The sequence below is a fragment of the Callionymus lyra genome, chromosome 5 (genome assembly GCF_982586985.1).
Source record: "Callionymus lyra chromosome 5, fCalLyr1.hap1.1, whole genome shotgun sequence".
Taxonomy (NCBI): domain Eukaryota; kingdom Metazoa; phylum Chordata; class Actinopteri; order Syngnathiformes; family Callionymidae; genus Callionymus; species Callionymus lyra.
The window spans coordinates 14,351,659-14,364,352 of NC_141822.1; the positions used below are offsets into that span (position 1 = coordinate 14,351,659).

A 12,694-nucleotide genomic window follows, 5' to 3' on the forward strand; every position below is an offset into this window, starting at 1 on the left:
CCAGCTCAGAACTATGGTGGCCCAGGGAGTACAAAACAAATGAACATTTTCTCAACTTTGAAACTAAGTAACACATTTCTGACACAAATTTACAAACTTTGAAACTAAATATTAAATTCCTGACACGAATTTACAAACTTTGAAACTAAATATTAAATTCCCGACACAAATTTACAAATATGTAAACTAAATTACAATTTCCTGACACAAATTTTAAAACTCTAAATCTAAATAACACGTTTCTGACACAAAATTACAAACTTTGAATCTAAATAACAAATTCTGAAACAAAATTTAAAAAATCTGAAACTAAAAAACTATTTCCTGAACAAAAATTCAAAACTTTTTTTCATTTAATTCAAAACAAATGTACAAACTCTGAAATTAAATAACAATTTCCTGAAACAAAATTACAAACTATGAAACAAAATAATAATTTCGAAATATAAAAACTCTAAAAAGATTGAGATATACTGAAGATAAATTACAATTTACGAAAACAAATTACAAACTTTAAAACAAAATTACAATTTCCGTGAAACAAACGTACCAACTCTGAATCTAAATTAAGATTATCTAAAACAAAATTTACATTTCATTTATTTCAATTTTCTGAAACAAAATAACAATTTCCTGAAACAAATTTACAAACTCTCTAACAAAATGAACATTTTCTGAAACAAAACAATTTTTTGAAACACATTTACAAACTCTTAAACAAAATAACAACATTTTCAAACAATATCACAAGTGTCTAAAGCAAATTGACAACCCTAAAAACAAAATGAAAAATATCTGAAACAAATTCACAAACTGAAACTGTAAGCAAACTTACAAACTCATCAAACAAACTTACAACCAGAGGATTTTTTTTTTCTTTCAGTATAGGAGTTTGTGAATTAGTTTTTTACTTCCGGCCCACTGTAGAGAACAACCGCAAGCTGAAAATAAACATTTTGGAAAAGTCAAAATACCGCCTGAGCTCACGTTGACAGTCTCTCCGATCCTCGGGGTACATTGGAAAATTTGACGAAGCAGATTGATATTCCAGAGAGGATACAACGGAGGGCACGGTGTTCCCAATGAAATCTAAACAAAACAAAAGGAATATCACATGAAATTAAAGGTGCCATGAATGTTTCATGCCATCCAGCCACTGACATAAAGACTATAAATATTGTATGCAAAAAGAAAGATCTTTCGTTTGAAGTGTTGAGGTGTGAGACGAGCGGAGAAGAGAGAGGGAGGGGAAGCAGGTAATTACTGGTGGAGTCGCTCTTTGACGGATTATTATATTAGAGGAGGAGGATCAACCAAACAACCTCTGTAACAGTGATGCCGTTCACCTGCCAGTGACAGAAGCATTAGCACCGGAACGTTCCACTTGACAAACACTAAACACACAAACCCGCCGGCTGATGAAGGTTCTGCTGCTCTGCCGAAAACTTGCTCAAATTTGAACTTTCTTCCTTTTTTTATTTTAAGACGGGAAGAATCTTCTACTAATAATTTAATGCATTTGTATCAAATTTTATATTTCAATCATTTTTACAATTGATTATTTCCAAATAATTATAAACCCAACATCATTATTTTGTCAAATTAGGATGTAAGTGTCATACAAGATGTATTTCTTAATATTATCTATTTGTTTTTCATGAATTTTATTACATTTTGTATATGTATATAATAATATGTTTTTTTGTAAAATATGCATGTAATCTTTGCATCATATTTTGTTGTTTTAATTATGAATGTATTTAATTATGTTTTTCTTTTTATTATATTTGATTCTCTCAATTCTTAAATATTAAATAAAAATTCAACAAATTAAAGTGATTTTATTTAATATAATTGGTTTTCATGCATTTTTATTACATTTGTATTTTATTAATAAGAAAAACCCCATAATTATAGATAATCAAATCTTTTTTTTCAATTTATTTGTGTTTAATTATTACTATTTTGTAAAATTAGGATGTAATTGTCATTTTTTATTATTTTTATTATCAATGTTTTATAATAATTTCTCTTTTTATGAAGTTTTCTTCTTATTCCATCCTAATTCTTTAATATTTACTGATAGTAACTCAAAAGATTATCTCATAGATTTTATTTAATATGACTTGTTTTCATGTATTAACAATTTTTTTAATTCATTTTTTAAATAAATGTTTTAAATTATAAACTCTATAAACCCGACATTATTATCATTTTTTAAATTAACGTGTTTTTTTTTTTGCTTCAATTGACAATTTCTTTTAATGATATTTCTTCTTTTTAATATATTTTTTATTTTCAATTCTTAAATATTTAATAATGATAATTATATGAATTATCATGGTAATTGCATTCAACATATTTCTCAATTAAATTGTGTTTAAATATAAATCCAACATTATTATTTTGAAAATGAGGAATTTTCTTGATTCGAACATAAACAAAAATCTGTCTTATCTTTCCTAAAAAATATCACATTTTATTATATCTTATTTAATTTTTCATCTCTCTATTTATTCCATTAACTATTTATATTTTCCTTTAGCTTCATCCAGAGTTAAAGTTTGACCAAAGTTTTGAAATCAAGTTCTGTGTTTAATGAGATAAATATGAATAAAAATAAGTAAAACCCTTAAATGTATATAAATATTTATCTTCAATTAAAGAAAACTCTAAAGCTCAAATTCTAACTTATCTTAAAGTGATCGACTTGCCACAGAAATGGAGGTAAAAAGTGAAAACTTTTCCCTCAAAGTTATTCCCAAACAACTCTCTCAAAATAACCACTGTTGTGCTTTGGATCCTATTTTTTTTCTTTTTCATTTCACTTTCTAGTCAAATAAAAAAAGCAGCCTCTTCTTCAAACGCTCCTGGATGTCGGTCCAGTAAATGCTGACACTGAGCAGCAGAAGAATGCAAACATGAAGAGTAAAGGTGGGCTTTCATGGCTCCAGACCAGCCTCTTCTCTGCTGGCCCGGGGGCTAGGCTATCATCTCTAGTGACACCATAGGGGTGTGGATGGGGTGTGGGTGTGGGGGGTGACCGACCCCACCTCTGTCGGGGGCTCTGAGAGGGGTGTCGGGGATGAGAGGGAGCCGGTGCTGCTGGCCCGAGTCTCTCAGGTCCAGATTGGTCTTTGATCGCAGCGTCTGACCTCTGAGCCTCCACTACAAGGGGGTTGAGGTGATGAGGAGGAGGAGGGGGGGGTGACATGGCTGTATCCCCTCGTGTAGCTCTTGTTCTCTCCAAATATGAATAAAGGCTAAGTTGTATTTAACAATATGCTCCATAACCCCCCCCGCCCGCCGCCCCACCACACGCCGCTCCTTGATTAGAATTAGATCCACATCTGGCACCGTGTTCTGTCCCTCATTACTGCTGAATCTCATTACCCGACGCTCCCGAGGGACGGACCGCGGCTGGGTTTTTTTTTTTTTTTTAAGCACACTTTTCACTTTCTTCCTCCTCATCTCGTCCTCCTCGCTGCTTCTATTCTGCGTTTACATTAGCGGAAGTCCTCATCTGAGAGAATGACTGAGCACCACCCTCTCCTCTGCCTTCACGCAGGGCTCAGAAATTGTTTTACGCTGCCAATTAAAGTAGGTATGTCGAGATCCTTTTTTTTTTTATTTGACAATGTTTTATTCAGCGTGTATTATTTGTTGTGCTCAAAAAATAGGACTGGCAGAGTAAGTTCCACTTACTTGCTACAAAACTACGGCAAAGGTTTGAAAAAAACACAAGAGGAAATGAGGGGGGAAACTTATTTACGGTGCCCGCCTGAATAATGAAAGACTCCAGATATAACCACCTTAGAAAAACTTTGTCTTCGCTCATTCTGTAAAAGTTTCAGTCCACGATGATTTGCCTCAGAGAAGTATAAACTCAGAAGCTTCAGGGGAGTTTGTTTCACTGGGAAAAAAAAATAAAATAAAAGGAGAAAAATCTCAAATATATAATCAAAGATTTTTATTTGCGCTTTGAAGACACAAATATAAAGTGATAACAAAATAGATAAGCTCTAAAGTAACAGCCGTGATTGGTCCGATCCAGGGGGGGCGGGGGGGTGTTGGTATCTTCGACTGCCGTCCTGACTTTCTTTTCCGTGTAGTCTTAGATCAGCGGAGAGTCGCAGAACACACACGCCGACTGCAGCAGCTTCTTGATCCAATCGGGATCTGACGACAGAAGTTGTTGATCAATCGACACGGAACGAAAGTCACATGACCAAACTTTCCACTTTCACAAATAATGATCTTCTTTTCTGAAGTACAATTGATCTAAAAGTAAAACTTGACATGATGTCGCCTAGAAAATATATTGATAAACACTTTCACGATATCGTATTGATAATCAACAACACTTAATCATTTATTTTATTTTGCTTTTAAATCCTATTTTATTTTTATCATAGTTGTTTATAGTTTATATTATATTCATTCCAATTAATATATTAATATTCTCAGGGGTGGGGGGTCATTTTGTGTTGGTGTGGTGTGTAATTTGGTTTGTATTTGTGTTTTAGGGTGGTTTTAGGTTTTGTTTTTGTGTTTGGGTTGGTGTTGTGTGTTGTGTGTTGTTTTGTTACTGTGTTTGTTTGGGATGGTGCGTGTTTGTTTGTTTCTGGTTTATATTATATTCATTTCAATTAATATATAAATATTCTCAGCGTTTGTTTAATTTTGTGTTACAATTCAACTTGGCCCTCTTCTGTGCATCAGAACCGCAACAACAGATGCTGCGATGACTGAGGACAAGGGGATACAGTTGACTGCAGCAGCTTTTAAAGCTGATGTTTGGATATATTTCGGTTTCAAAACAAATTAAAGAAGTTACGACTTTCAAGAGTCATGTGGTCTTTAAATTCTGCGACACCAGAGTCAAGTACTCGGAAAATACTACAAATATATCCTTGTTTCTTCAGTATCACAATATACAATACCGTCGCCCTTGTATAGTGACACGTATCGTATCACCAGATTCTTATCAATACACATCCCTATTCTAGCGGGCGTCCTCAAGTTTCAATAGATCCTCTGGGACAACTACTTTTGAAATAATCAAGAATCTTGTGATACGATACGCAATACTTTGAGAATGAAGTAACAAGGGTATATTTGCAGTACTGCCCGAGTACTTCACTCTGGTGTTCCAAATTCATAGACAACATGACTCTTGACATAACTGCTTTCATTTGTTTTGAAACCAAAATATGTCCAAACATCAGCTTTAAAACCTGCTAAAGTAAATTGTATCCTCCCGTTCTCAGTTATTGCCAGGATCTCTGGGGATTTCATTGTTCATTTAGGTAACGTGGACTTAAAATAAGATGCCTTATAGCGGCTGAATTGCAACACAAAAGTGAACACTGAAATATAAACAAAGCTGTTACAGTATACAGGAGAAAAAAAGGTTGACATATATCGGTGTATCGATATTTTCCCACACACCTAACAAACCACACAATATTATGGTTAAGAAAGACTGTTCACCGATCTGTCAGTCAAGATCAAAGCAGACAAATATTTAAGAGTATTAATAGAGATGATGACAAGTTATCAATAAATTTACCAAAGTCAATATTTTTAGGTTTCTCACTCACACGGAGCTCCGAAGGCTGTTCAGATATTCGTCGATTTGTCTGACTTTTGATTTTCTCTTTAACTTTTAATGAAGACAGACACGAACTAAGAATAGATGAATCAAAGCTTTTTGGACAGAGTTGTTTGACTTTTCCTATTAAAACGTTCGCTCATAACTTTATTTCAAAAGCCGTTAAGAGAGTAATTCATCACGCGAGTGAAACCCGACTATAATAGGAGACTGTTTTTTTTTTTGTTGTTGTCTTTTAAGATGCTTAATTGTTGGTGTTTGTGACAGGAGTGCTGAGGAGCAGGAGGAGGACGGCGCTTGACAGCAGCAGGCGTCTGTGAAGTGGAGCTGGAGGGAGAGTGGCGCTTACCCTCGGGCTCTGGCAGCCTGGCGACACCATCCTGCAGGAGGCAGCGTCTGAACGTCAGCGTCTGGCATGCCTGGTGTGACAACACACACCTGGATGAGACCAGCAGAGAGGCAGCGGTGAACACAGGGCTGAGGTAAGAGCCGACCGCAGACAGAGGGAGGATGATGCGTCTGACAGTCGGTATCAGTGCCGCGACACTTGGGTAAATAGCAAGAGGTGCACGCCGTGATTACAGCTCGGCGAAAGATAAATAAAACCGGCAAATAAGAGATTTGGCATTAAGATTCGGGTCGCGTGTCAGGATCAGCGCGTCGACGTTTGTTAATAAAAAACATCTTTACTGGATTAGACGTCTCAAGAGATGATCTTAGGTACCTGAGCCACATGTGGCCGTTTGAGCAGGTGACTTGCTTGTAGTCGGTGAAGGGCAACTCTTCCTGACACAGGCAGCAGCGCTCCGGGTACGTCTGCTTGTTCAGCTTCTTCCTGATGTGACCAATCAGCACCTGGGGGGAAAACATACCACAACACCTGTCAAATGTGATCACAAAAGTTTAGATTCTATCCAGAATCAACAGAGAACTTCTTCTACTTCTAGATGTCGGCATAACGTCCAGAACTTCTCTCTGTTTTATTTATTCCCTGGATACGTTCACATCAAACAGTCATTACAAAGGAAGTAGTTCACCGCTGTCGGAATATTGAACAGTTGAATATGACATTTCAAATGTTGAAACTTTACTTTAAATTGAATAATTGAATCCAATAAATTGAAGGTTGAATTTGTTTATTTTTTAAATAATTGAAAAAATATATATATAATATTTTCAAAATGATTTGTTGCCACTGAATATTTATTTCTGGAAGCAAGGGAGGTCTGTTCACCTTGACCAAAAGATAACACAAGGGATACCACAAAAACGTTTGTTTTTGGGGCCTTCGGGTCAAATTGACCCTGAGATAACACAAGCATTAAACAGAGATTAATATTCAAAATCCAATCCAATTTAAAATAAACATATCGTGTCGCCTGCAAATACACTAGGGATGAGCAGCGGCAGGAATCTAGCGATACGATACGCATCAACAATACAGTGGCAACGATAAGATACGGTGTAATACTGTAGTAACATATATATATGTAGTATTATCGAGTACTTGCAGAATTTACAGACCACATGAATGTTGACAAATTCGTAACTGATTTGTTTTGTAACTTAAAATATAACCAAACATCAGCTTTGAACGTTGCTGAAGTTGACTGTATCCTCTCATCCTCAGTCATCTCCAGCTTCTCGCGTGATTCTATTACTTAAGCTGTGAAAGACGTAACGACTGCCGCCATCTAGTGGCCTGATGTTTAATTTCAACACAATAACGAACAAACAACATGAATATTTGCATGTTAACTGTAAATAATAAATGACTTGTTTTTATCTAAACTCACTTTATTGAATTGTAAACCATAAATGTCTTTTTTACCATGTCAACTATGGTCAAAGATATTATGATATACGATTTGAAAGCCCGCAATGTTTTTAAAAATTTGACAAAGTGCTGCTGAAAATCGATACAGTATCATGAAAAATAATATATATATATAACTATACCATGTTGATGTACGGTATTTTTCTAGGGCGTTACCTCGGCTGTTCTCTCGCTGGTGTCTCTAGAGAGGAAGTCAACGATGCCACATGTCGGGACGCTGGAGTTTCCAGGAGTGAAGGGGTTGAGGTAAACCATCCCGAGCACCTTCTTCATATTCTCCCTAACAAGGCGACTCTCGACCTCAGCGATGAGACGCTGCATCTCGGCAAAACACTCCTTCTTCCCCTCATCCTCCAGTGCGACAACTTCGCCGCCGTCCTCCTCGTCGTCGTCCTGGGAGAACGTCTTGTTGTTGTCGTTCCAGCTGTTCTCGACCAGCGGTCCCTGGAGCGACTGGTAGAGGGTCCGCTGCAGGAACAGCTTCAACCGCCACAGGTAGGCCGAGTCCTCGCCCCGGATCTTCTCCTCCAGATCCTCCCGCAGGGACGCCGGGATGGTTTTGGTTTTCAAAATCTTCCACCTCAAAAGGTCCAGCAAGTCGGCCATCTTGAACAAGCTCTTGGACGCGGAGCCGAGGATTTCCGAAGCCGCTATTTCCGGCGTCTTCAAAGTGATATAGTCCACCCGGTAGTTTCGGATTATTGGATGAATATCATTCACCATACCTTGCGTGCTGACGACTGCTATATACGCTCCATTGTGGCTCACCGCTATCCCGTGTATCCGTCTGTCCGATAGACTCTCAGGCTGCGCGAAGTCCTCCTGGTCAAAATGTATCGTGCTCTCGGTGAACGTGGGCGTCAATCTCTTAATCCAGCCGTCCATGGAGCACGTATACAGGGTGTAATCCTGCATGCTGACCGCCAGCGACAGGATGGGGAGCGAGTGCAGCCCGGCCACGTGCGAGTTGAGGACGTTGAGTCCGGCCGGCGATATGACCAGCAGACACCAGAAGACGTAGCAGCCGCGCGTCGCCACGATGAGGCTGCAGCACGACTTGTGGATGGGGTGAACCACGGGGACGCACTCGATGTTCTCCACGGCCAGATCGTCGCTCTCCTTCCACAGGACCACCGGGTGCTTGAGGGTGAAGTACCCCTTGACGCCCGACAGGCCCACCGGCTCGATCTTTATCGGCCCCTCCGCGCCGCCGACGATGAGGCCGCTCATCTTTCGATCGGGACTCTCGTACTCCCACCAGGCCAGGTCGCTGGGCCTCGAGACCCCCGACTCGATGACGTCGTAAAACACCACGTCATCGCCGCAGACGAACGGCAACATGAACTTCCACAGGACGACGTCTCCGTTCTCCATCAATATGGCGAGGAGCACCATCTCCACGTTGACGCAGGTGTTGTCCGGCTGGAACTGTTTGACCGTGTAAACTCTGGACCACTCCATTCGGAGCGGCGTCTGCATACGGTAGCGCCGCCGCAGCTCGTCCAAGTCACTCAGTCCGGCCTGCGGCGTGGTGCCGTCCTTCCTGGCGTAGTTCTGGTCGACCAGCCTCTCAGAGTATTTGTCGGTGAGATTGACCAGCGAGTTCCACGCGTGACGCCTGTGGCTGTTGTGGACGGTCAGTCTGTGGTCGAAGGTGAGGCCCGCCAGCAGGCAGCGTCCGTTAGCATCGCAACCTAGCGGAGACCAACTGGTGTATTTGATCCCTTTCTGTGTCCCGACATGAGGGTTTATCACCGTGTCCGCCAGGAAGTCTTGTCTCACGGTCGGGTCGGCGTGGTCGGAAAACTTCTCAATGGCCTTCCTGAGGTGAGCAGCTGGTTCAACCTGAAAATGAAAAAGGTTAGAAAGAATTTATTATTTATTAAAGTCACAATTTCCTTATAATAGTATTTATAAACAAAGCGTAATACATGAACACAGAATAAAACATCTAGAAACTAACATGATGAGATGATACAAGATGCAGGGAAGATACCGTTGGGGAAAAAAATATAAATATATTAAGTATCATATTTCATAATCATCATAGAAGCAAAAAAGGTGATGTTAACATGGTTATATTCAGAAATACACAATGGAAAATTATTATATTATTATTCTGAAAAAAAAACATAAATACAACAAATATAAAATGTATCAACAAAATGTGTAAAAAAAAAAAATCTTTGTATGAAAAGTAAGGAAGTGAATGTATTTGGTGGAATTAATGCTGAAATATGTCTATATATATATATATATATATATATATATATATATATATACCTTTTTTAAACATGATACATGTCTTTTTGTATTATTAACTTACAATTAGTTTATTCCGTCTTTGTTATTAATTTCAGGATAACTATTTTTAACCTAATTTATAGTTAATATAGTTTCACCGCTTAATTGCTATCTTCTTGTTCTTTCTCTTTATTTCTCTTTGATCTTGTTCTTATTTTTATTTTTATGTATAATTGCTGTATTGCTTTGTCTAATTGGAAAAAAACAATTTCCCGAAGGAGATCTCCTGACGGATCAATAAAGTTCTACCTAACCTAACCTTTAAATGTTAATATAATAAGATAATAAATTTCATTTTAAGGTGCATTTTAGATATTTGTAAACATGAAAAAAAAAATGATTACATAACAATAAAATAAACAAAAGTACTACAATAGTTTGCTACAGTTATAATGAAGCAATACAGTGTTTTTCATCCATTTGTCAATGATGGCAGTGAGTTTATTTAAAACACATTATTTTACCCTCCAGACTATCACTGATGGAGAACAAAAACAACTTTTAAATTGAGTTAACATCGCAGACTCAAGAGCTGTTCCTCACATCAGCACTTTGTTTTATGGTTTTAATTATATCACTCTTGACATAACTTCATCACAAATAACTACACAAAAACTGACACTGTTGGCAGATTGTTAGCAAACACATGAATTACTGCTTTATATCCCCTTTGAGAAACTACTTGTAATTCACACTGTGATGATCTATGACTGGATTAGAAGAATAAATTGTATTTAGTTGCACTTGTGTTTAAAATGCAAGAGGCTAATTCAACCATCTATTAACCTGTTAAAAAAGGTTATATATAACCATCAGATTTAACCTGATTTACCCTTAACTGGTGGACCTTCTCTGGCACTGGGATGGACGTCCTGTGGATGACCAGCTCCTGTTTGTTGCTGCTGACGTCACAGATCATCTCCAGCACTGACAGCGAGGCGCTGGTGCTAACGGTTAGCCGGTGGTCCTCAGACCAGCACAGCGGCACCGACCCGCACACCGGGGAGAGGAACGTGATGACGGGCTCCCTGCGCAACCCCACGCTGAACTGGAACTCTTCCGCGGTCTCATCTGGATCGGTGTTTACTGGCGCGACGTGTTGTTGCGGTTCTGATGCACAGAGAGCCGCCATGTTTTTTGGACGAAGGAAGTGACGTCATATTTAGTTCCTGTTCGAGAATAGCCGTAAATGTTTTTTAAATTAACATTTAACGTAAAATCTGTCAAAGTAAAATTAGTTAATTAATTAATTAGTTAAAATAAACATTTTTTGAATTATTTTTTTGGTTCCATTCTGGAAATATTAAAAGCTTCTATTTAGAGGATTATTCAAATTTCAAATTAAAAGACATAATATTGTATTATTAACACCAAGATACAACAAATATATACCTTATATACCTTTTTATCATCTTCAGAAATCAAATTCAAAAATCTGAATTAAAAAAATTGCGAATTAAAAAATAGATATTGAAAGTATTATTCATACGATCTACTCAAAAGATTATACGGTTAATTTATAATGTATATATTACTTTACAGTGTTTTCTTTGGATTTTTTTTTTTTTTACATAACTTTAATTGTGAAATTATTTAAATATTCGTAAAAAAAATAAAAAGCAATACTTTAATATATTTTAAAATATTCCAATATTGTTGTGTAAAAACGTTTAAGTTTAACATTATACATTTTTAAGTTTTACATGATAATATTGAAAATGTTACACATAATAATATTATTTTAAAAACACCAGTATGTGCAATTAAACCAATAAACATTCAGAAAATTCATGTAAAGATGTTTCAGTGGAAACATTTCATAAAGGATGTTACTTTAAAGAGAACCAATGTTTAAAATTAAAATATATATAAAGCTTTGCTTCAAAATACAACTCATTTTCTATTACAATAGTGCAACATTATTTAAAGAATATTCACACCAGGAATAGTATTAATAATATGTGACAAATAGAAGTCAAAGCTGCAGCTGCTTGTGTACCGCGAGATAATGTCTCCGTCGTTCATTAAATATCTCCTGAGTGATGAAACTGGCAGTCGTGTGCTCGAACAAGAGTTCCTCTCATCATCTTGTACGGAGCTCATGAACTTGGACTCCTCCAGATGGAGACACAGGTGCTCGTTCTTCAGCGTTAACATGTAGATGATCATCTCTATGCAGACTGTGTTTGTTGCAGTCATTGACCTGGCAGCTGTCAGTGCTTGCACAGATCAAATGTGGGAAAATGGCATCCCTGATCTCTGAAATGTTGTCCTTTGAACTCATTTCTTCTCTTGAATGCCAATCACTTTCCCCCTCAGACTGTCTCGAATATTGCTCCCTCCCTCGGATACATGAATGAGTCATTAGCAACACATGCTTTGCATAAATTCACCTTAGATGGAGCATTTTTAATTCTATTCTCTTGAAAAAAGCCAGAATAATCAGTTTGTTTGCTTTTATTTGGTAGTTTTGTAACACTTATCGTTTCACTCAATATCTGTCTTTTTAGAGCCATTAAAGTACTAAACTAGATTATAATTATGACATTAGTGCCCTGCTAGTAAGTTAGTAATTTTTATTTATATAGCGCTTTTCCAGACCAGGGTCACAAAGCGCTTAAACAATCAAAACAATACTCAATAAAGTATATACTTGTGAAAATATTTGATTTATCGCCAAACAGATATTTATTATAATTCAAATACATTAACAAACCTAAACTGCATCCCTAATTTTTTTTATCCAGCGTGTTGTCCATAAATAACTGGTGAGCATATCAAATACCAGGAACTGGAAATGAACAGATTGATGAAGAAAGAAAAGAAAAAAAACTTGAAAACGAAAAGAAAAAAATTAAAGGATGTTTTAGAATAAGGCTACAGTTTCAATTTGAATTGAAATAACTGTACTGTTCTTGTCCTGATACTTTTCAATCCGT

The 12,694-nt window shown here is 37.1% G+C and overlaps 1 protein-coding gene across 2 annotated transcripts; it reads right to left on the bottom strand.

Annotated features, from left to right (window-relative positions):
* Window positions 1-3,955: 3,955 nt before the first annotated feature.
* gtf3c4 (general transcription factor IIIC, polypeptide 4) lies at window positions 3,956-10,887 on the bottom strand. 2 transcript variants are annotated; one of them, XM_087792481.1, is made up of 5 exons: window positions 10,588-10,887; window positions 7,608-9,296; window positions 6,339-6,469; window positions 5,964-6,052; window positions 3,956-4,179 (listed from the first exon to the last, which is right to left on the bottom strand). In XM_087792481.1, exons 1-5 carry the CDS (start codon window positions 10,885-10,887, stop codon window positions 4,115-4,117), a joined length of 2,274 nt encoding a protein of 757 aa, XP_087648607.1. In that variant the 3' UTR covers window positions 3,956-4,114. The 2 variants fall into 2 exon arrangements, with proteins under 2 accessions (XP_087648607.1, XP_087648606.1); XM_087792480.1 differs by lacking the exon at window positions 3,956-4,179 and having other exon boundaries at window positions 5,103-6,052.
* Window positions 10,888-12,694: the final 1,807 nt, after the last annotated feature.

Excerpts from the sequence above, each read along its gene's own strand:
- gtf3c4 (XM_087792480.1), bottom strand. The coding sequence starts at position 10,887 with ATGGCGGCTCTCTGTGCATCAGAACCGCAACAACACGTCGCGCCAGTA. Across the intron at positions 9,297-10,587 it reads AGAAGGTCCACCAGTTAAGG|GTTGAACCAGCTGCTCACCT; the intron begins GTAAATCAGGTT and ends TTTCATTTTCAG. Across the intron at positions 6,470-7,607 it reads CCAGCGAGAGAACAGCCGAG|GTGCTGATTGGTCACATCAG; the intron begins GTAACGCCCTAG and ends TTTTCCCCCCAG.